At 40.3% G+C, this 22,979-nt stretch overlaps 1 protein-coding gene across 5 annotated transcripts in view; it reads left to right on the top strand.

Annotated features, from left to right (window-relative positions):
• The window catches only part of SOBP (sine oculis binding protein homolog), a 389,000-nt gene that overhangs the window by 93,179 nt on the left and 272,842 nt on the right, over positions 1–22,979 (top strand). For 3 of the 5 annotated variants that reach the window (XM_078648418.1, XM_078648419.1, XM_078648417.1), the window contains exon 2: positions 3,917–4,055. In XM_078648418.1, the coding sequence (XP_078504544.1) occupies positions 3,917–4,055 (139 nt within the window). Of the gene's footprint in view, positions 1–3,916; positions 4,056–22,240; positions 22,427–22,979 lie in introns of all 5 variants that reach the window. The other 2 variants (XM_078648416.1, XM_078648420.1) reach the window with 1 other exon arrangement.

Genomic DNA, 22,979 nt, shown 5'->3' with positions numbered 1-22,979 from the left:
TCATCACTCTTAGGACCTGATACAGAAACAACTTCTGGCGACTTTAAAATACATAGATTGGACAGGTTTGGAAGTAAACTCCCTAACCCAAGAATTATCTGGGGAGAGTCCCTAGCACGTATGGTGCTCGGTGGCTCAGCGAACTAATGCACCTGCTGATAAGACGTGTATGTCACAGTGTAGTTACCTGTTCTACTCAACATTCCATCATTTTAAAGTCACACCCTCGTGTTTGGTAATGAATATGTGTTTTTTTTGCCTCATTAGCTGCAAAGTGCTCTATTAAAAAATACAGGTCATTAATGCTGACAAACAAACTCGCGGATATATGAAGAGTCTGAAGGAAAGTTTTAAGGCACGGGAAAAGTCGGCAATAACCCAAGGGCCCCACCTTCCAAGGGCCCCCCAACCCCCACTCAGGGAAATTGAATTTTTTCTCTATTTTACATCTACCTATTTTATTTATCTTTCCGCACTTCTCTTCTTCTGCCTACTCTTACCTTACCCCAAACCATTATCTTCTTAAGGATTTTTGGCAGCTCGAAAGTGACTTTTTTCAACTGTATTTGTGAGGCTGTGTTCAAATTTAACACATAATGTAGTATTATTTCGCTTCATGTGGGATTGAAACAGGTAAGAAAATGTAAATATGTTGCGTACAGGGCCCCCAAAAAAATGTTTTGCCAGGGACCACCCATATTCTTAAGTTGATACCGAAAAAAGGAGACCGCTGTACCTCTTTTCACCAACACAACACTGATACTTTCTCTGCTGCAGCCAATCCAATGCCCAATTTCGTCCAATCAAAATTGGCAGAATGAAAGGTTGAGCCAACAGGGAATGTTGACTCAGCAGTGAGTAATTATCTCACTGAGATAAGCCGCATGTCACCCTTCTCCTTTAAAGTGATTACTACCGTTTAAGATTTTTAAAGAAATGTACAAAATGTAATATAGCTCCAAGGGTTTGAGAGAGCCTGCGTAGAGAGTTACAAATCAGATGACCAAATCTTTATCCTTCTGACTCAATCTTTCACTGTCCCAACTTGCTTCATAAAATAAGAGTCCGTATTGAAACCCATCACATTAGCTCTTTTTTCAGAGGTTTCACTAATCAGGACCAAAGAAGGTCGGATCACATCTCGCCTACCTTGAACGAACTCAGTTGGTTCCCTCTCCCGCCCTTCCAAAATTTACTTCAAAGTTTGTTGTGTGACTTACAAGTCACTCCTTTCGAGCAAACCTAACTGCATTGCTACTAAGGTCATACCTGCTGGTGCACACTACTGGGATCACATCAGTGGCCAGGTGCTTGGACATCCAAAAGAATCACAAAGAATGCCCCCGCCAGCAGACGTTCGTCTGATGTGGTCCAAGACTCTCGGAGGACGTCTTCGTTGATGCCGTTCAAGAAAGGTGTGAAGCCACCTGCCTCACAGCCTTCCTACCCTCATACACTGTTTTCTCCCCCCCTAGTTTCCCCATTGTGTTACTGTATTTCTTCTGTGTTTTGCATGCTTCATAATACCCAGCAGTAGGTCAAGAGTATGTATGATCAAGAGATTTTACTTACTCACATCACATCATATATCCTATGTAGTATTTATGAATTCTTGCCAAGACCTGCAGGGATTCTTATATTCCATTTGAAGAAACAAACCTTGATGCATGGACCAAGAATCATGACACTCCTCACCCACACCCTCCACAGGGCCATAGGAAAGCTCATGAAAAATGCTAAGGATGGACTAGTCCAATTCCCAGGTATTGAATTTTGGAAATCTTTAGCTCACCTTATCTGTTCCTGCTGACAGTCACTTGTACCTTATTCCGAAGACACCCACATTGTAGTTAGCATTGATAGTAATATAGGCCTCACCCAGACTAACTTTCACACTTGCTTCTCTGGTGTTGTCTGCTGGATAAGGGAAAATGCACCGAAACTTATCTTGGATACAACTGAAGGGCTGGCTATAGAACACCCTCCTTTGGCCGAGTCCTCTTGGTGGCTATCTGGGGTCCACCTCATAAGCCTCCCACACCACCAAGAACCTTCAAGTCTGGTTTGATGATACCCTTTCACCACTTAGAACTCCTGTCTTGCATCTAATTGTGTCTACAATATTCATCTTGTCAGCAATATTTTTCCTCTACCACCTGAAAACTGTAGGCAACAGCGTGCATCCATCATGATTCTTCCCTTGAATTACGGCAACTCGTTATGCCTAGGATTGCAAAAGGCATTGCCGTCCATCTTCAGATGGTACAAAATGCTGCCGGCTCCTCCTCAACCTTCCCAGATGTTCTTCTATTTTGCATATTCTTCCCAGCCTCACTGGTTCCACATTGAAAAAATACATTATTTGTAAACCCCCCTTTATCTGACATTGAGCCTTTTACAACATTGGTCACATTGTTTACCCCTACATTGCTCCTTGCAAATTATTATTTGCTTCTCGTTCCCCAGGTCAACAAGCATTGGCATAGCCAATAGGTCTCGCCTGTGGGACCTTATAAGTGTTTAGTTATCCAGCACAATATCCTTGGTGCAACAACATCAACTGTTGCATGGCTAAACACTTATAAGGTCCCAAAGATGAGACATATTGGCTATGCCAATGCTTGTTTACTTATGTAAGTGGGAGGGGGTTAAAGAAACAGAAGAGAGGGAGGGTTTTAGGGGAGAGACTGGGAAGAAGAAACAGGATGGGGTGGGTGGGGCAGGTAAAAAAAAAACGCTATCATATGGCTAACGTAGACTACATCATAGCGCTTTGAAAAAAAAGAAATAGTACCTGAATCTCAGTGGATGGCCAGCGGAGGAACACTAGTTAAATGTAATTAATCTGTGCTTGGTCCATGCACCACTGAAAGAAAAGGAAGTGATGCATGGCAACTGCTGCCCAGTGAGAGCTCTTTAAACCGATGGTAAGTAATGGCCGTGTTCCAAGCCCATTATAGAACACAAAAGTCTTGCAAGAGCGCTAGCTCACGTAGGCAAGACTTAAAAATGTTGCTACAGACATTCTATCCTATTCTTCCAAAAAGCACAATCAGTCATTAAATAATCCCTGCCCCCCAACCATAGCATGCTAATTTCATAAACCAATAATATATTTTAGAGCTCGACATTCTAACAAGACATTTTTTCCATCAATTGGGTGGATGGACAGTGATGATTGTCTGAGTGTTTTTGTGTTTGCTTTTTTTTTTAGAATGATCTTTTGAATTAGATTTTATTTATGGAAAAAGTAAAACTGTGAACACCAGCAGCAACTGTAAGAAGGCTCTGGTATTTAGAAATGAAGTGAGTCTTGCTCAGCAGGGAATGTTTATATGTCTTTTAATGAATCAGTCTGGATGAATCTATGCAGACATTTCCTGCTTGTCCAGACCAAAATGAGGGGCTTTGGAGCAATGTGTTTTCCGAGTGCTTGCTGGTTCATGTCTATTTAAGATAGCAAAATACATATATTTATATGTTATTTAATTTACACATAGACCATAGGCCTCATACTGTCAGCTGTTTTCCGCAAAAGGGTGAGTATACTGCTCTCTCTTTCCATCCAGCACACTTGGATCTGGCATGCGCGTAAACTTGGCTGGAAATAGACCTGTGCTGAAAAGGCTCATTGACTTCTTTTACTAGGGCAATAGTAATGGAGGCTATTTCTCATGTCTTCATTGTCTTCACATTGCAAGCGTTCGATGGTCTGTCATAATACTCTCAAGTGACCTAAGCACCCTCCATTTTGTCTACTTGACTGGGAAGATAGACTTCTTGTGGGGGGAGGGGGGCAGTGGGAACTGGCCTAATAGCGCACGGGCAGTGCAAATGGAATTCAATGTATGTGCTCATCTATTCATGCCAAACCATTATTGATCACCTAAGTAAGCTGGCAATCCTTCCCTTTCAGAACTTTGCTGAGAGCACCATGAACGAGCTGCTGGGCTGGTACGGCTACGATAAGGTGGAGCTGAAGGATGGAGAAGATATCGAAATTAGAAACTACCCAGCCGACGGGGAGAGCAGGCAGCATATTTCTGTCCTCAAAGGTAATGGGATTTAATGTTCCTTTGTCTACACAGTGGCAAAAGTACACTCTTCAGCAGTTACGGAAATAGCGAGCAAGCAGGCTGACATCTTGGAAAGGTCTCCTTCACTGGCTTTGTGTCCCCAAGATACCAAAGAGCCAGCATTACAATCGTTGTTAGGAGGCAGAGAATCCTTATTGGGAGGCTTGAGGCCATGTGACCATTCTTGAAACTGAACAGCTTTACTTTCCAGGTCAGGCATCTGCTTGAATAGAGGTGCCTAGAACTGTGCCAATCGCTTCACCAATTTTCTACTTCAAATGTGCCCCCATCCTCCAATTCTGTAGCGTGCCCTTATTGTGCAAGTCATTTAGGCCTTCCTGCTTCTTGCATGTAAAGCACATCTGAATTGAGGTGAGAGAGAATAAATTCTGATGTGAACAGTTCTGATGTCCGTCCGCTATTCTGGATGACCTGACTTGACATCAAGTACAGCGCCTAATGCCATCAGCATCCCTTATGTGTCACTCTGTCTCCATACCTCCCTATCCCACGCTTTCCCTGTGCACTCCTTGTTCCCCCTGCCACCCACAGGTAGCTCCCATCTGCTTCTCCTGCTTCCTCTGTGTCATTCTCCAAGTCACCATTATGTTCTATCTCCCGTCCGACCTTCCCACCTTTGCCTTTACCTCCTTTATTTCCCTCCTCTCCCCACCCTCTCGTATTTCCAATCCTCCTCAACTATGTTCTTCTTCCTCCCTGCCTACCCCCCTCTTAAATTCTAACTGTTTGCTCATTCTCCTTCCTTTTTTCCCAGTAACGTCTTATAAATGCCGCGGGCAAAGGAAGGTAGACTAGCCTGAAGACTAGTTTGAAGGTTTCCTTGTCTTCAACACTCAAGATACTCAGTTCTAGGCATTATTTTCTCATCAAACCCAGCTGTTTTCATTGCATGCTGAAATCTGTAGTACTGTTTAAGTCATTATAAAACTAGGACTACAAGTCCCAGAATGCAACAAAACATCCTGGTCTGGACAAACTAATCATACATGAAGATGGGAAACTTGAGTGCTCTGCAACGCTGTCTTTTTTTCTGTGTTCAGACAAGGTCAGGTGGATAGGGAGCCTTCATTATAGTCTTTCTATGTCATAGAAATTAATGAAGGACTATAAGGAAGGCTACCTTGTCAACCGATTTTATTTGAAAAAGAAACAAAAAAAAAGAAAAGTACTAAAGGCAAGAATGCCTTTAATGCAGTCCTCCTTTAATTTTTGTCTGGCTTTAATTTGCTTACGCTGCTTGCATTCGCGTATTAAAAGCTACACCTACTGGCTTTGCCTTTGCTGTCCATACATTTCTTGCTGAGAAGAATGGTAGGCAGTTCACGTATTTTTATAGGAGAGTGGTTTAGCTAAATTTCATGGAGCTGAAATCGTAATCTTATTTATTATCTCAGCTTCACCAGTTAGCTCATTTATTTATCTGTTGACCTATAGCAAAACTTCTTGGCATCTGTAGCCTAGACGGTCCTATTTGGAAAGTGTTTGTGAATTAGCAGGATATATTGTATTCTATTCAAAATGTATTCCTAATGGCCCTCATGCAGTGCTGTTACAGAACTGTCTAACGCATGTGTTTTGATGACGGACAAAACAGCCTCAAGCTGTTGGAGGTGGTGGGTACCATCATCTAGTGGACTGCCTAATGCACCTCCAGCGCTACATTTTGTCAAACTGGCTTTTTAACAGTACATAAATTGATCTCTCACTTCTTCACTGTGTGGATCTTATATGCTCTTATTAAATGGCAGCTATCCAGGATTGCCCCATCATTACCTGCATAAAGAATTAATACATTAGGCGGTCTCTCCAGCACTGACCTTTCCTTTGTGATACATGGTGATAGTGTAGCAAAGAGTGCTTTCCATTTCTTGCTAATCCTTTGGGTATTACTACCTGTGCTTGTCTCACAATAAAGATCGACTATAGTTAATGAGGTGTGAATGTCCAGCCATGACTTTTGCAAGGGATATACCAGGGGCTCCCCACAACAATCTTAAAAAACATGACCTCAATAATTTACCTTCCACCAATATTTGATCTGTGGCACATAGCCCACATCAGTGCTACAAGGACAGCTCTCTACTGGCTACCAATAAATGAATGTCTAGAATTGATCCTATTTTACCTGCTCTGCAGGTCCCTACATGGTTTCACCACAGATTTCTCCTCCTGAGTGCTATCATACCAGCTGACAAGATACCTAGGTCAGACACCCAGAATCAAGGGAGAGGTTCCCTGCACGTTAAGCTCCATGTTCTAGACAACCCTTGTGCTACTCATCACCTTGAACCTGATCACCTGAACTTAAAAAGAGTGCCAAAATCGACCTCTTTTGCTCTGCTGACAAATACATTGTCTCCTGGATGCATATCTTACATTCTTCCTGGTTGTCCTTCTGCGTTTGCCCCCATTTTTCTCATGAATCGCACCCCCCCCGATATCTATATCTGACCTGACATTTGTGTTTGTGTGGGCGCTAGATTTGTCCATTCAATGATTATGCACATTTAATGATAAGACTCTGAGGTATCCTTGAGCTTTCACTCCATTATTCCAGAACTCTAAACCCATAAATAACTTAACCATCCTTTAGACCAATTGCAACACTTATCAGTTAGTTTAGACAAAACACATCTGTTCCAACCCCTCTTAAATTTGGCAGCACGCCGTTATTTCATTTCGGAAAGGAGTACTCTCCACCTTCGTTTTCTTCGCTTTCTACAGATTATTTCCTGTCGCTGTCTTGACTGTTCACAACTAACACGAAGGTTACAAAGAGATTTTGAACGCTTGGATAGCTATTGATTTTAGGACCTTGTTAGTCTATAGGCTATCAGCAATTCTGGTGCCTGGCTGGATCTATGGTTACCGTGCAAATTGGTCCTTCGTTGGATATTTGAGTGTATGCCCTGATGAAGTCTGAGGTGATGTGCCTAGACGAAACACGTGTTGGCTCAACTTGTGGCTACTTCTTACACTGATGGAGTGAAGTATATTGAATTTATGCATGAAACCTGAATAAACCATCACAAAAAAGGACTAAGAAGATTATTAATTGGACTTTTTACATTGTTCTGTGAATGTGGCTTAGGAGTTTGATTTTCGCTTTGGCTATTTGAGTGTGGATTCAGCTGCTTTCTGTTAACAACGCGGGGCAGTCATTGTTTAAATCCCTTGGAGCACTCCCACAGATTAAATGGATACTATTCTCTCCTAATATACAGTAGCATCACCGTGCGCAACTTATATACCCCTACCACCTTCCTTTGTCTTTGTTCCCTCTTAAAGTTACCCAAAGGATTCTCCTTTGATGACAGGATTGAGAAAGCAAATATAAAAGTAGTACAATTCAAATACAGTAAAATATAAGTGATGACTTTCTTGACCAATTAAAATAATTTAAGAAGAAAAATCAAGGTCCTGTGAAAAATGAATGCTGCTTTATGAACTAGACAGGAAGACTAGTCAAATAATTCAAGAACTTGCAAAAGATATCAGGTATTGAAAATGTGCATAAACATCAAATGTTCAAAATTAGCTCAAGAGTTCTAGCTCGATCAGTGAGATTTGTTTTGGTTGCCTCTGCTAGCTGATCTAGGAAAACTAATACATGAGAGCACTAACGTGCAACCACTTGCAGTAAATTTATAAATAATCCTGAGTAGAAATGATGGTGCATTTTTGCTCTTAACACCCAAGCAGTTAACTCCTTGGATGCTCATGACGAGCTCAGCTCGTCATGAGCGACGGCGCTCCGGTGCTCATGACGAGCTGAGCTCGTCATGACCACGCCCGTTCCGTGGAACGCTCGCACGCTGGGCTGATTCCCCTGCTGTGCTAAACGTTCCATTGGAACGGGCGCGGTCATGACGAGCTCAGCTCGTCATGAGCACCGGAGCGCCGTGGCTCATGACGAGCTGACCTCGTCATGAGCATGGGGGCGCTGTACGAGCCCCCCTCCCCCGCCCCCCAGCACAGCGGGGAAATAGCGCGAGCAGCAAAGGGGTTAAAGAGGTTATGTATTTCACCCTGTGGTTGCTGATCAATGTACTACTGCTGAAGCTGCATAGCTAATTCTTAATGGGGGAAGTCCTTTTCCTATCTCCATGCTGGTGCTGTTACTGGAGTAGGAAGGAAGATGTTTAAGCTACTCATTGATTGACTTGATCCTAAACCAAATCCTCCTGATTGTTTTTATTTTCATACTTCAGAATCCTCGGTAAATTTTCTTGAGGTATAAAATAAGCAAATAATGCTTTGCATTGCTTAAAATGACATTTGTTCGCCAGAAGCAGATGGATGACATGAATTAGATCTCTGAATACCTCAAGACACTGCTAGACTGAACGGTCTGGTGGTTTATGCTTTCCTATGTTTCAAATCATTGTCAGAAATTGATGCAAGGCCTAGGGTCCTAAAGCTGCTGTGGATCACCTGTTTGTGTGAGAAGCAAGACTTCCTGGATGAATTTTCATGGGAAGCCCAGTTTGATCTTTGGATAATTTAAGCAAGACAATAGCTCAGCTTCTTCATTAGACCATCATACAGCTAAAGTCAGTCCCCACCCTTCTCCAAGCGCCTTGAGACCCTCTGGGTATGTAGCGCGCTATATAAATTAATTGAATTGAATTGAATTGAATTTATAAAAAAAATAAGTGCCAGGAGTCTCTTCAGGAGGCCACCACAGCTTGCACCACACATTGCCCCTGTCATGCTGATGATGATAATAACTTGTAAAGAAACGGAGTTTGGTCCTGGGACAAGGGGTCAGCTGGACCTAATATTACTAAAAAACATAAAGAGTGCTGGCCCCAAAAGTGATTTAACCTCATAAATTGTGGGACTACAAACAAAGAAGAACCTTTTTGTTTGTGTGGGTTATTTTATTTAAACCCTTTTCTTATCAATTTTTAGTTAGTTTGCAAAACATTTCATGGGTAAGACAAACACTACTTACAAACATTTACAATATTTACAAACTATTATACATGCTCAATATCATACAGTGACAAAATAACATATAAGTGAAAAAATCCACATTTATACAAGCTTCTCAGACAAGAGAAAAAAGCAATAATTAGACCAACACAAATAGTAAATCTTTGCGAAGATTCAAATCATTAGAATGCCCAGCAAGGGTCAAAAAACAGAAAAAGGCAACAGAAATCTGAATTCGAAATCTTCAATCAATTAGATTTTATGAGAAACAACTCAAATGAAATCTTTTTATATCACAAATTGCCTATTTGCCGTTTTGCCGACGCGTTTCGAATCTGGATGCAATCTCAGATTCTCCTCAGGGCTCTATCAGTGTCGTATTCTTTACTTTTGGAAACGCGGTCCCGCGATCCAATTATTCAAATGCAGTAGGGCTTTTGATTTAAACAGAGTTTCTTAGCACTGTGGGGCACGGGAACGCTATTTATTCATTTCCTGCTCAAAATCCTCCACTCGCAAATCAGGGGCGCTGCCACCAATCGTGTGCTGTTCAAGACGATAGACACCCTGCAAACGAGTGGACTCTATTCCAACAAATCGGAATGTGGATCCAAATACTCAGACGCTCACGGCTGGATTTCTTTCAGACGTTTGGCGGCGCGAGCCTCGCGGTGGCTAGACGTCTTCACAGCACTTCGCGTACTTTGCCACTGAAAGAAATCCAGCCGTGAGCGTCTGAGTATTTGGATCCACATTCCGATTTGTTGGAATAGAGTCCACTCGTTTGCAGGGTGTCTATCGTCTTGAACAGCACACGATTGGTGGCAGCGCCCCTGATTTGCGAGTGGAGGATTTTGAGCAGGAAATGAATAAATAGCGTTCCCGTGCCCCACAGTGCTAAGAAACTCTGTTTAAATCAAAAGCCCTACTGCATTTGAATAATTGGATCGCGGGACCGCGTTTCCAAAAGTAAAGAATACGACACTGATAGAGCCCTGAGGAGAATCTGAGATTGCATCCAGATTCGAAACGCGTCGGCAAAACGGCAAATAGGCAATTTGTGATATAAAAAGATTTCATTTGAGTTGTTTCTCATAAAATCTAATTGATTGAAGATTTCGAATTCAGATTTCTGTTGCCTTTTTCTGTTTTTTGACCCTTGCTGGGCATTCTAATGATTTGAATCTTCGCAAAGATTTACTATTTGTGTTGGTCTAATTATTGCTTTTTTCTCTTGTCTGAGAAGCTTGTATAAATGTGGATTTTTTCACTTATATGTTATTTTGTCACTGTATGATATTGAGCATGTATAATAGTTTGTAAATATTGTAAATGTTTGTAAGTAGTGTTTGTCTTACCCATGAAATGTTTTGCAAACTAACTAAAAATTGATAAGAAAAGGGTTTAAATAAAATAACCCACACAAACAAAAAGGTTCTCCTTTGTTTGTAGTCCCACAATTTATGAGGTTAAATCACTTTTGGGGCCAGCACTCTTTATGTTTTTTAGTGATGATGATAATAACAACACATCTACTAACCATCACACACCTACAAGTGTGACAATTCAGACTATTGCAGTCCCCCAAATGTGTAAGAATGGCTTGGGTGGCAGGTAATAGTTGGTTTCAATGTATATTGAATTAATATTTAACTGATGTGGTGGTCCTCTCTAAATTAGCCAGTCGGCGCCACCTGGTGACAGACTGTCACAAACCCCGGTGTAGACAATTAAGTGCTGTTACCGAGCACAGGAAACCACTGGCTCAAATTAAGCACCGTCCGAAGTGCTTCTCCCTTGAATTGGACATCAGCATTTAAAGATTCTTCAAGACTGTTTTCTTAAAAGGCGGAGTAAAGCTTTTCTTGGTCTGTGTCCTTGGGTAGGCCCTGGTTAATTAACAATATCTGTGGTGATTGAATAATTTGCTATGGTCAGAAACCTAAGTAAATATGTCCCTAATAGAGTAGCAAGCTCTGCAGGGAATTGTACGAAAGCTAAATAAAGTGGATGCCAATTGGAGGAAGTCTCTAGGGAAGGGAAGGATTGGTACTGGTAAATTGCACACAAATCTCAACTCTTATGCTCTCATTGACTATCGTTGGTCACACTGCCATCCATCATCAACTCACAAGAAATACTGCTATTTTGCATAGCCCTAGGCCCCAGGGAGGGACCTAAAGCAGTCAACCACCCATTCAATGACAGTATCTGGACCCTAGTGTGACAGAGAAAAACAAAAGCATATGGTGCTACTATTGCAGCTCTTACATTGCAATGAGTTAAATTGCATTTTGACACAGACCCGATACAGTCACAAGAATGACTCGCCCAGGGAACAAGGCAGTCATTCTTACCAAGGTTTAAAGGAAAATAAAAGGTTAAAAACATAAGGTAGATGAATTTCTCCAACTATACATGCAGGTTTCTAATGCATAAATGAAGTGTTTTCAGATTATTTTTCTCTGCCCTGTTAGTCCTTAATGAACCTCTGGGTGATTAGGTAATTGGTCTACTTTTCTCCTTTTACATGTTTTATAAGGTGGAGGGTTAGGGTTGTTTTAGGTGATTTTTCATTGTATTCATTGTTTTGTAGTTCTTGGTGGAATGGTCGGATATTGATTTCTTTTATTTCCGTGTCATATAGATTGGCATGTGGATGCATATGGTTTTTATTAAGGATTATGACTGCTTTGAAAGTTATTTTTCATTTAAAATGGAAGCTAGCAGGTGAAGTGGGAGCCTCCACTGTTTTTTTTTATTCAGAGTTGTTTTGTGGTTTTAGGGAATTTTGATTACTTGATTTTTTGGTGGTAGGCAGAAGCCTAGTATGTTTCAGACCAATAGTGTTTTCATTGTCAATTTGGGCAGCGGTTGAAAGTTTTTCCCCTCAGCTTCTTATTCAGTGTGACCCATAGATTAATGTTGAACCCAGTAACAGGAGTTACTGGGCCCAATGCAATTAGGAGGTCAGCGGAACCACTCTTGAAAGAGATTTCACCTGTTTCAAGCAGGTATACTCGGGAACATTATGCAGAAACCATCACATTGTGTCAGATTTCCGCAGGTTGTTAAACCAAAAACAAATAATTCTTGTAAATCCAGTAAATCCCTGGCTGCCAATGATTACAGGCCACTCATAATGAGGGAGATATTGGGTGATGCTGAGTTTTTAATACACCATAATAATTTGTTTTGTACTGTTCAGGACGAGATATTTTGCAACTTGATGAGTGAGTTATAGAAATTCAATATGTTTGAGTTTTATGTTATGTTAGGCATTGTCTTGAAATATAGCAGTGTGTAATTGTCATAGGTTTTGAAATCCATGCTGATATTTGCTCAGATCATCTGAAAGGTTTTGCATGTGTTAAATAACATGGAGATTCTGGTGGTACTGTATATGTCTTGGTCATATTAGGTGCCATGAAGTCTGTTGGCCAGGGAGAGAAGAAATCATCCAATGACTGTGTCTTGTTCGTTGTGTTTTTCTAAGAATAATTTGATCATCGTGTGTTGGTAGAGAACTAGGATAGACATGTCTGTCTCTTCTGTTATGGTGAGTAACTCTTCTGCCTTTCTGTGATTTGCATTTATAGTAGTTTTTCTTGTCCCGAGACATGCCAAACAATTTTGTATCAAAAATGTTTTTCTCTATTAGTTTGGCTGTCATTGACTATTAGATTCTGGTTGGTGGCTCACTGGGATTTCTGCAACTATAAAGGAAGATTTTTCAAAGTGAGGTAATTTAACATTGTTTTAATTGAATGAATATGCTTTCCAATAAGTTGTTCGCCAGTCCTCTCATATTGTGATGTCTTTACATTTCTCCTGTACCACTAAGGGTTAAAAGTCACCTGCGGATTGTTTGGAATTCATACTTTGGAAGACTTCACTTGTTTACATCTAGTCGGTGAGGTTGACATTTTTTAAGGGACAGATTTCGCTTAGTGTGCATTTTGTGGGATCTGCTGTTATGAGTTTCTTAGTTGTGGGAGAATAATGTTAATACTTCCTAGTTCTGAATAGTTCTTGCTACTGCATTTTAAGCCTTTTTGTAACACTGCAAAAAGCAGGCGTACATATTTCCTAACTGAATGGAGCACATTCCACCCACTTGAGTAAGATGGAAGGGTGAAAATCGGGCATACTGGGATCCACACTATTTACACCAACCCCAATCAGTGCTATTGAACTGGCTTATTCGATTGATGTGGGTAGGTAAGTCTGCTTGTTTGAATCAAATGTATGAAGAATTCTAGATATTTCTGAAAGTGTTCTGATTAGAGGTTGAGCGAATTTTCTAATATTGTGGGGGTTGTAAATATGTTAGCAAGTTGAATGATTGATTTATTTATTATTATTTCTTTTTTTTAGTCATACCACTTTGATTGCTTGGATGTAAAAGTGTTTTGTGGTGTCTGGGTGGCAGTTCTGTTTTTTTGCAGTAAAATTTGGAGAATTGCTTGCTGTAAGCCACCTGATTAATTTGCTTTTGGTGTTTTCGTTTTTAGGTTTCATAGTCCCTTCCGTGAACTGTGACTGGTATGAATTTGCTCCTTTGGTTTGGTTAACATTTATGGAGGTCAGAGTGATGTTGGTGGTTTTAAGGGCCTGGTTTTACAGCTCTGCTTCTTTTTCTATAAGGTTATTGCTGGTAGGCATTAGGCTGATTTGTATGAGAACTGTCAATATTCAGATTGTTATAGATCCAGGTCCGGTGATATAAAATGATCTAAAGTTGAGATAATTTCTTTTGGATTACTTCTATATTGAATGCAGTGTTGTTTTGAGTTAGTGTTCTTTCATGTGTTGGGGGCATCAATAATTTGATGAAGGTAGCTTAGTCATTTGTTAAATGATCTCTTGAAGACAAGGCTAGTTTCTGAAGCAACTCCTCTGGTTAAGGAGAAAGGTGGTGGGTGGTAGTGTTTGAGTAAAAAAATGACCATGAAAATGGAAGAGCTCTACAATTGCACTGATTTGGTTGTGCATTTTAAGTCATTTGTAATGTGAAAGATACATGTGCGGTAATTGCAATTTTATGAAGCTCCATGATAAAAAATGAGGCAAAAACCAAGGTAGAAAGTCTGTTGCTTTTAAAAGAGTCATGACAGGCTTATTGAATGACCTCTCTAAGGCCTAGTGATTCTCTTTTGAAGGTATTACCCTAAGATTAAGAATGCATCTTTAGCTCTGTATAGTATCAATGACTAAAACAAATAAACTTTTATTTGTTCATTTGTTTACTAATTGTGGTAGCGGTACTGTCACTCTTACCTCTGGTATTTTGCCCTTGCACTTGCACTCCATCAAATGTAATGGCATAGGCAGTCTGTAAACTTCAGTGCCACAATTCCTCATACAGGAAGTGCCATGATGGGAGCACCTGCATCAGCAACCTTTAGGCTCAAGTTAACATTACTGACTTAAACGGAATTCAAGTATAATTTTTTTAGGTAGAATATTATGCCTCAGTAACTCAATTAACCATGTGCTTATTATCGGGTTGCCTGAATATTTCATCTAGCAAATGTGTGCTTCCAGTGTCCGGATGCATCCAAAGTAGAAACTTATCATTTAAACATTTAAATTGACAAGACATCTTAAACTCTAACCAGAGGATTACATTTTAAAATATCCCTTGAGACTAATTACCCTCTGTATCACTTCATGTTTCATTTTTTAAACATGAGAGGAAGCTAATCTACATTCAGAGATCAAAGACCCATTAGTATAACTTCCCAACAGATTAGCCAGATGTTTTTGTGGTGCCAAAGCCCAATAATATGTTATACTTGTAGTTTCCTACATTAACAGGGCAGATGCTGGAGTGAGCAGATCAGTGCATTGTGTTGCTAAATGAGCTCAATCAGTGGTTCTTAAACTTTTGACTTTGTTGGACCACCACTGAATCTTTACTAGGATCCGGGGACCCCTCTGAGTCATTATTGGAAGCCAGGAATCACCGGACTGAGCAATTTCCATGAAATGAACCTAAAAAAATACATAAAAATACAAAACAAGTTTGCATCAAAGAGATGCTCAAATATTGAAATATTTAGTTTAATTCACAATCAAATATAGTTTTCACATTTCAGTATTGCTTCTTTATTTATATATATTTTAATAATTGTGATTTATTAATGTTACTATTATTTCATTTCATAAAACAGTCAAAGTCCCCTGAGTAGGCCTTTCTGACTCCCAGGGGTCCTCTGACCCGAGTTTAAGAACACTGACCTAGTTTCTAGACCATCTTTTATTTCCTATCCATCTTCTTAGCCTTTAGCTGCTCTCATTTGCCACTGATTTGTTACATTAAGTATTCTTCAAACATTTGAAATGACTAAACATCACTAACTATCTTTCCAACTTAGCTACTGGCTCCCACACCTTCAGTTAAATCACCTTTCAATACTTTGTCTGCTAATGACTTTTCCTCTAACTCCCTTCTAATGCATATTTCTGTCTTGACAAAAGTGTCTAAAATCCTTGAACACGTTGTCCATAATGAGTTATTGAAATATCATTCCCTTCACATTTTTTCCCCAGCTCAGCAGTCTGGCTTTCACCATGACTGGTCCCCTAAGATTGGTTTTCTTAATTTGTCTGACTCTATCCATCACAATCACCATAAACCATTTTTCTTCTCTATCTTGGTGCTTTTGAACCTTTCTGCAGCTTTTGATTTTCTCAATCACTCTTCTCTTTTCTCCATGTTTCATGTATTTTGGGTTCTCGTTCCTTCAAGTCCTTCTGACTGCTCCTTCTGATTCTCCTTGAAATGTTTTATAACCTCATCTGTTGCAATGGCATTTGGTGGTCTACTCTTTACCAGGTACACTATTTCTCTTCCATCCTCTATATCCTCTAACTGGTTTCACATAAACCTCATGCAGATGTGGATCAAATCCGTTTTTCATTTGCAACGTTTACTGACACAGCCACAGTAGTGTCTCTCTCTCTCTCTCTCTCTCTCTCTCTCTCTCTCTCTCTCTCTCTCTCTCTCCTTCTCTCTCTCTCTCTCCTTCTCTCTCTCTCTCTCTCTCTCTCTCTCTCTCTCTCTCTCTCCTTCTCGCTCCTTCTCTCTCCTTGCTACTGATGTTTAGATGGCTTCCCATTTCCTTCATCTGAACCTAAGATTGAAATTCTCTTCTTTCCAGCTACTGGGCTATTTTTTTTTACTCCTTCTTTCATTTCCTTCCTTCTAGCAGTTATCACTCCTTCCACTTCCACCTGCAATCTCAGTATCTTCTTTGATTCATCATTAAGTTGTGAAAAGCAAATATTCCTTGTTACTTCTAATTTCTTGCACTGGTTGTTTTCAGTTGCATAACATCGAGAAAATTCGCTCCTTTCTGTCCTTGTCTGTAACTAAACTGCTTATTTATTCACTTATTCTATCTAGACTTTTCCTTTTCCTTTTATGTTTGTGTTCCGCGTGTATGTTCTTCTATTTCAGTTTATTGTTCAGTTCTTCTGTCTGCACGTTATTTGGACTTAACTTTGTCCATATAATTTCTTACCTACCTTGTCTTCTCTATTTGCCTATTGTGTATCGATCTGAATGTGATTACGGATGTATCATTTTCAAATGAAGCAATTTACTTAATCCTCCATATCTTATAGATTTGGTCAATTTATTGGGTGCTTTGTCACCTTTGTTTGTTGAGAAGGTTTGGGTGGACCACTCTCCTCCCATCACCCCCTTTCTGCACCGTTCAGTTTTCCGTCCTTGTCTCTTTCTAGATCCTCATTTACAGATTTGGCTACCTCCTGCTATTCAGCTAGCCCCATCTCCTTTGTTTCTTTTTTTTTTTACAAAACGCTTGAAGAATCCTCTCCTAGTCTTTCATTTCCACGGTGATCTTTTTGTTTTGGACTTGTTCTTGTTTATGCTTCTGCTGCGGTAGTTTGAAACACAGTGTTATTGATATTCCCTTATTGTGTACAGATCTATGCTGTTTAATAATTAACATTTTATAATCTCAGTAAATTTATAAAATGCCTCTACATTTGGTTTGATAGCCTAAAGCTTGTATGAAATCGATAATGAAATAAAACACAAAATAAGGCATAATGGAAAGTGCTTCCATTCCTTAGTTCGTGAAATGACCCCTGGACTTCTAGAAAGCTTTTTAATCGTTTGCAGATGTTGTTCGAGTAATTTGTGGTTTGTAGACCTTGTGTCAGTAATTACTGGTTCCGGTAGGTGTATCCACATTCTATTTTAAGGTGTTCATTGAAGAGAAGGGGACTTTTATATGTGGTTAAATAGCTGTGCTGCAAAACATTACAGCAGTGTCCTGAAAGTCATCTCTTTGAAGTCATTCGATCAGCATGTGTATGAAATTTAATATGGCCATCACAGCCATTTTCTTGTTGAAGGCTGACCAAAACAACACAAAACAACAAGTAATTTCCACCCGTTAATTAAACAACTTGGAAAGTCTCTATTAATCCTGTTTATTCATACTTGACCGGTACAACATCTAATCAAGAAAAAACTGCGTACTGAATGCCTTTTTATCTATGTTCTTACCGTCAAGAACTAGTATACAGTACATACAAACCTTAGCCATGTAACGAGGAGATGATTAGGAAACACTTACCTGCTGTTTCGTACAGTGGAAAAGATAACTTTCACATGAACCTGTTTCGAAGGATTTCACCCCAGAAATAAAATATATGAGCAGACGCCATATTTATAAAGATGGTAATTTTAAAGGCACACTTCTTAGCATCCAAAATTACAAGAAAAAGCTCAGAAGAACATCTTAATTAATATGCAGTGCAAGATTAAGAGCTGTCCATATTTATAAGTTTTGTGGATGGGACAGTCCACCAAAACGTGGTGAATATCCTGTCCAACATATTAACAGTGCTGGGATCCCATGATGGTATACCTGCGGGTAGCTTTGCGCTTTATAGATGCTCATAGAATAGAATAGAAATGGAAAGTGCCATGGTCTATAATGCACTTGTAATACAGTGGATGAAAAATCTGGCACGCTTGTGATGAAGTACCCCGACTTCCAAACTCAAATAAGGCCTTAAAGTGTGGAAATTCGTAAATATATTCTGACACTAACACAAACATACACCAATAGAAGGAGACAGTGATAAGCTTGTATGTATGTCAAAAGTAAGATAGATGCATGTTTACAAAAAAAAGTAAAGAGACCAGTATAAATATATTGATTTATGGATAGACAAAATAAGTGTCAAACTTAATGACGTAGAAGTTAGGTCCGCGGAAGGCAGTTATGCATTCACCACAGATGCATCACACATACACTATCACTTGCACTTTACCTACTCCCAAGTCACCCATAGACCTCCGCCGGTGCTGAAGCCAGTTATTTCATAGTTCACCCGTTGCCTGATCTAGCAGAACATTTCCATTTGCTAGTAGACAGAATGGCTGTCTTGTGTGGTTTAACCACCCACCCATGCCAGTTTGGCGAGAGAGGCGACAACAGAAAATGTTCCAAGAGCTGACTGATGAATGTATTGTGTGGGACTACAGTCTGTGCTAAGAGTCATTTGAATTGATTCCGATGTCTATGCCAATTTTTGATAATGCTTCAATGAATAATGTATTGCATTTGTTATGGAACCATTGTTTTCTTATCAATTTAAAAGCATTGTTTAATCTACATATTGTCCCTCGTTTGAGGTGGGGAGTTTGCAAAAAATGTTAATATGCAGTTGTAGCATGAGACGTGGTGATTTAGGTTCTATGTAAAGTACTGTAATTATTTTTGTGGATAATTGTGCTCATCTACGTTTCTGAAATATATATGAAAATAGTTATGCACATGAGTCGATTCTCTCACTTCTACCACCAGGTTCCTAGTTAATCTTGTGTAGATGATCCCCAAATTTAGCCTGTTAAACATTTGCTTGATCATTTTTCCATGCATTCATTTCATCATTCACCCATTGATCAGTCGCATCCTTGTACTCAAAGAGACAGCTAATGTTGAGATGGGCTTCCTTGTAACTCTAGTTGAAGCAGTTTCCGTAAAGCGTCCTGGGATGAAGCAGCCTTCGACCCTGACCTGATCTCCATCCCTCAGGCTTGTGTACCCAGCAGCCCTCGCTCCATTGTTCATTGAATATTACCAAACTAGATAACGTATCCAGAAGCACCACAACTTTGAGTGTTTAAGTGGTATGAGCAGACTCTAGACCGCTCTCTGTGGCATATATTTGTATCACAAAAACAGTCTTGCTGTGACAATACACTGCTATGCAAGCAGCAAGTCTAACTCGCTTTTACAAATATTGACTGGGTGAGAGGGGTCTTATGGTGTGAATGCTCTAAAATGTTGATTGTTGGAAGATCAATTTCTTTCTGCTGAGTATGAATATCCTCCTCTCACGTTTCAGTCGATGGTCACTGTTTGGTATTCCTTTCTCGAGTTGTCTCCAAGCTTGTGGTAATGTACATTGACAAACCACACGGTCTCCTTTTATGCATACACAAGGACCAGTATCTGTCACCCATTTTGTGGTATCCTGCTTATGTTCCTTTCTTGCTCACATGCAATATTCTTTTTAAAGTGCAATGTGGCAAAATATGAGTATCAGATAAAATCCCCAACCAGTCTAGAGGTCCACACTGAGAAAAGATCACTTCCCTATCTCTATTTATAATGCCATGTAAATACCTGATCATATGCTTGCAGTTGTGCTAGCAGAATCATGGCTGTGATTGTTGAACACTTCTCATCTATTATACTGAGCTGGAACAAAATTCATATATGTAATTTATCCGACATTGTTACAGAAAAGTGCTGCACGGTTCTAAGTCGTACATTGTTATCAATATCATAAGTAACAACATAAATGATACACAGGTGAGTGGGGCCCAACAAGCCTATTCAATCCTAAGTAAAAACTCTAGGCTTGCAAGCTCCCTTGCTGTAGAATACCAAGAAGCCATTGGTTAATATGTTGGAAATGTCTAGCTTGGGCAAAGGCTTCTTAACCTTCTACCACACAGTGTGGCATGCTTCATCCTTGGGTGCACTCCTGTGTGGGAAAACAACATCTACTGGATGTTTCTGAACTGTGGGAGAAGAGGTGTAGGGAAAAGCTCTGAGGGTCATTACTGTAACCATATGGTCCCGGCCTTTTCATGATATATAGGTGTGATGGACTACTATTCAATGCCACACTCCGACTTTCATCTTGGGAATCTCCAAAATAAAATTGTCAGAAGGTGGGTCAATGAGCTTCATTCTGACTCTCATCATAAATTTTAAATCCAGAGATCATTGAGTATGAACCTTTAAAATCGAAATGTGTCAACATGTTCCTGCTAACCCTGGGCGGAGTTGTGCTACGCGAAACTCTGCAAAGTGGAAAAAAAACTCTACTGTGCTATGCAGAGCTCCGCAAGCGGCGGAGTGCGTTAGAAAAATGCAGTTCGCTGTGATTTTCAGTGCCGGATGCTTGTCCGCACTGTGCAATCATCGCGAATGGCACCATGCACAGCACAAGCAGGTGCTGCTTTCATTTCTATCGCTCGAGTAGATTTTTACTCGAGCTGCAGCTTTCTCAACGCGAACGGGCAGTTTCTCAACGTGAGTGGTTGCGAGCATACGCGACCACTCGCAATGAGAAGCCTGACACCACCACGTTGAGCAATCTCGCCGGGAGGTTTATTTTCCACGCTCGCGCTCTCCAACTTGATGTTGACGATCACGAACAAGGAAAAATCGTGCCGAGAGGTGGTTTTTCCTCCTATGCGCAGCGGAGTTTTTCAGAACTGCGTGAGCTCCGCGTACCGCGGAGTGCGGAAAACTCCGCAAATTCTGCAAGCGGAGCGGAGTTCACCGCCCAGGCTTAGTTCCTGCATTTTGTAGTTCTGTGAAGGCTCGAGCGCATTCATCAGGACTTAATACAGGGCTAATGGTGATTGTCATCCATATCGTATGTATAAGACACTTGACACAATCCAGTATCAGAAGGATGTCACTGTGGTTCTGTTCCCTGGTGTTGCGTATCAAGTGGTTTCCTAGTAAAGCCTGAATCCATGTGTTTTTTTCCTTATTGCTGTCCTTATCTGGTACCATCTTTAGAAACTCTACTTGGCTGTCTACTAGGAGTATTCTTTATACCTGCTTCCCTGGCTGTGGCATTTGAATCTCTGCAGCATGAATGGCAACAGATCCTAGTGACCCGGGCTGTGGTACTGATTGGACTGTTGTATGGGATTGTTCAAGCACATGCTGTCAGGAATGTGTGTTAGTGGTAGGGCAAAGAATATGAAACTCTTTAAGGAACTTGCATAGTGCTTTATACTATTGTATTTAAGGAAAAGGAAGCTTTCGTCTTGTGGTGGATCCTTTTTTAACACATTTCTGTTATTTGGTGTATTCCTGCCACTTTTCCACTCTCTCCATGCATTTTAATGCTACGCAACCTTGTGGCATGTTGTGCACCCTAGCGTATTCTCGTTCATTCATTCATTCATTTATTCTTACATTGTCATGTTGAACCATACCCACCATTTAGCCATAATCAGTACCCCATATTTCTACCGTTGTTCCACTCCATTCATCAACATGATGGGTTTTGAGCTGTAAAGTTCCATTTCCAAACAACCCTCCAACTCTGCTAGAATGATGGACCAGTCGCTTCATTGGCTGAGCTGTGGGAAGTAAGAGACTTGTAGGTCCCACTCCGCCAGTCAGTCAAGAAATAAGTGGTGTAGTAAAGTGCATTGGGCTCTAGAACAAGCCAGAAAATGGGCGTAATTCCCCCACCTGTGTAGAGAAAGTCACAGATGGGGTGCAGTTGGCCCGTCAGGCCCCTGTCCCCTACTGCATTGCACTGGTTGGATTAATAATGGCTCCACCTCTGAAAGGAATGGCCTAAGTCATTGTAAAGTTCCAAGGAACAACCACCTCATTCATACCACTCAAATAGATTATAAAGTGTCAAGATTGGGGTGGTGGCCAGCCCACTGATAATAAAGACAGCATCGATGCATGCTGTGCAAACATTCACGCTACTTTTACTACACTGAACCTTAGAAGACCTATGGCCCAATTGTAGGTGTTAGAGGACTAGTACATTTGGGAAAAGTGCATAATATTTATTGCAGATTCTTGTGATGGAAGATAACTGTGAAAGCACAAATGTTTAACTAAGAAACACTTTTGCTGTGTTGTATCTCTTTTTTCCAGAAAACTCTTTGCCAAAACCCAAATTACCTGAAGACAGTGTTATTTCGCCATACAATACAAACTTAAGCTATTCAGGTCTTGCCACGGGAAATGGACTTGCAGATTTACCAGCAGGTTCAAAGGAGCATGGGAGTATGCCCATTGTTGTTCCCCTAATTCCGCCACCTTTCCTAAAACCACCAGCAGGTAAATGATCGCAAACCTTTCTTTTCAAGTTTTGACTGAATATTCATGACTCGAAGCCGATGTTCGTAGTGGGAATGGGCGAAATTGTGCATCTTCACTTCTTAAAATTCCACATAAATCTGGGAAACCTTTTCACATTTCATCAAATTTGATGAAATGTGTGATTTTGATCGCGTAAAACACCTTTTAATCATTTTTCACTTGTGCTGCTGAAAAAAGACGCTTGCAAATTTTACTTTTGCAAGTAAATTTCCCTGCAAAAATGGGGAAAAGGAGTTGGAAGCATAAGTGCAGTAAATCAGAAATTTTCTGTTTTATGAAGTTGTGAAATGTGAAATTTTGCCCAATTATGTCGATGGAATAATGCATTCATACTCTCCTAGCTCCAAGGGCACTAATGTATGGATTTGATGACTTTTCTTCTGTACTTTTTTTCGTATGCTGCTTTTAGCTCCCTTAGACAAACAGTATTGACACCCTCTATCCGAGAGCAAGTTCTCACTTGTGATTTCTTGGTGTACTCCTTTATACTACTCTGAACTTGCACATGTTG

This window comes from Lissotriton helveticus, chromosome 6 (assembly GCF_964261635.1).
Source record: "Lissotriton helveticus chromosome 6, aLisHel1.1, whole genome shotgun sequence".
Classification (NCBI taxonomy): Eukaryota; Metazoa; Chordata; class Amphibia; order Caudata; family Salamandridae; genus Lissotriton; species Lissotriton helveticus.
Note: the sequence above shows the minus strand (reverse complement) of the source record. Positions and strands in the feature narration are given on the sequence as shown.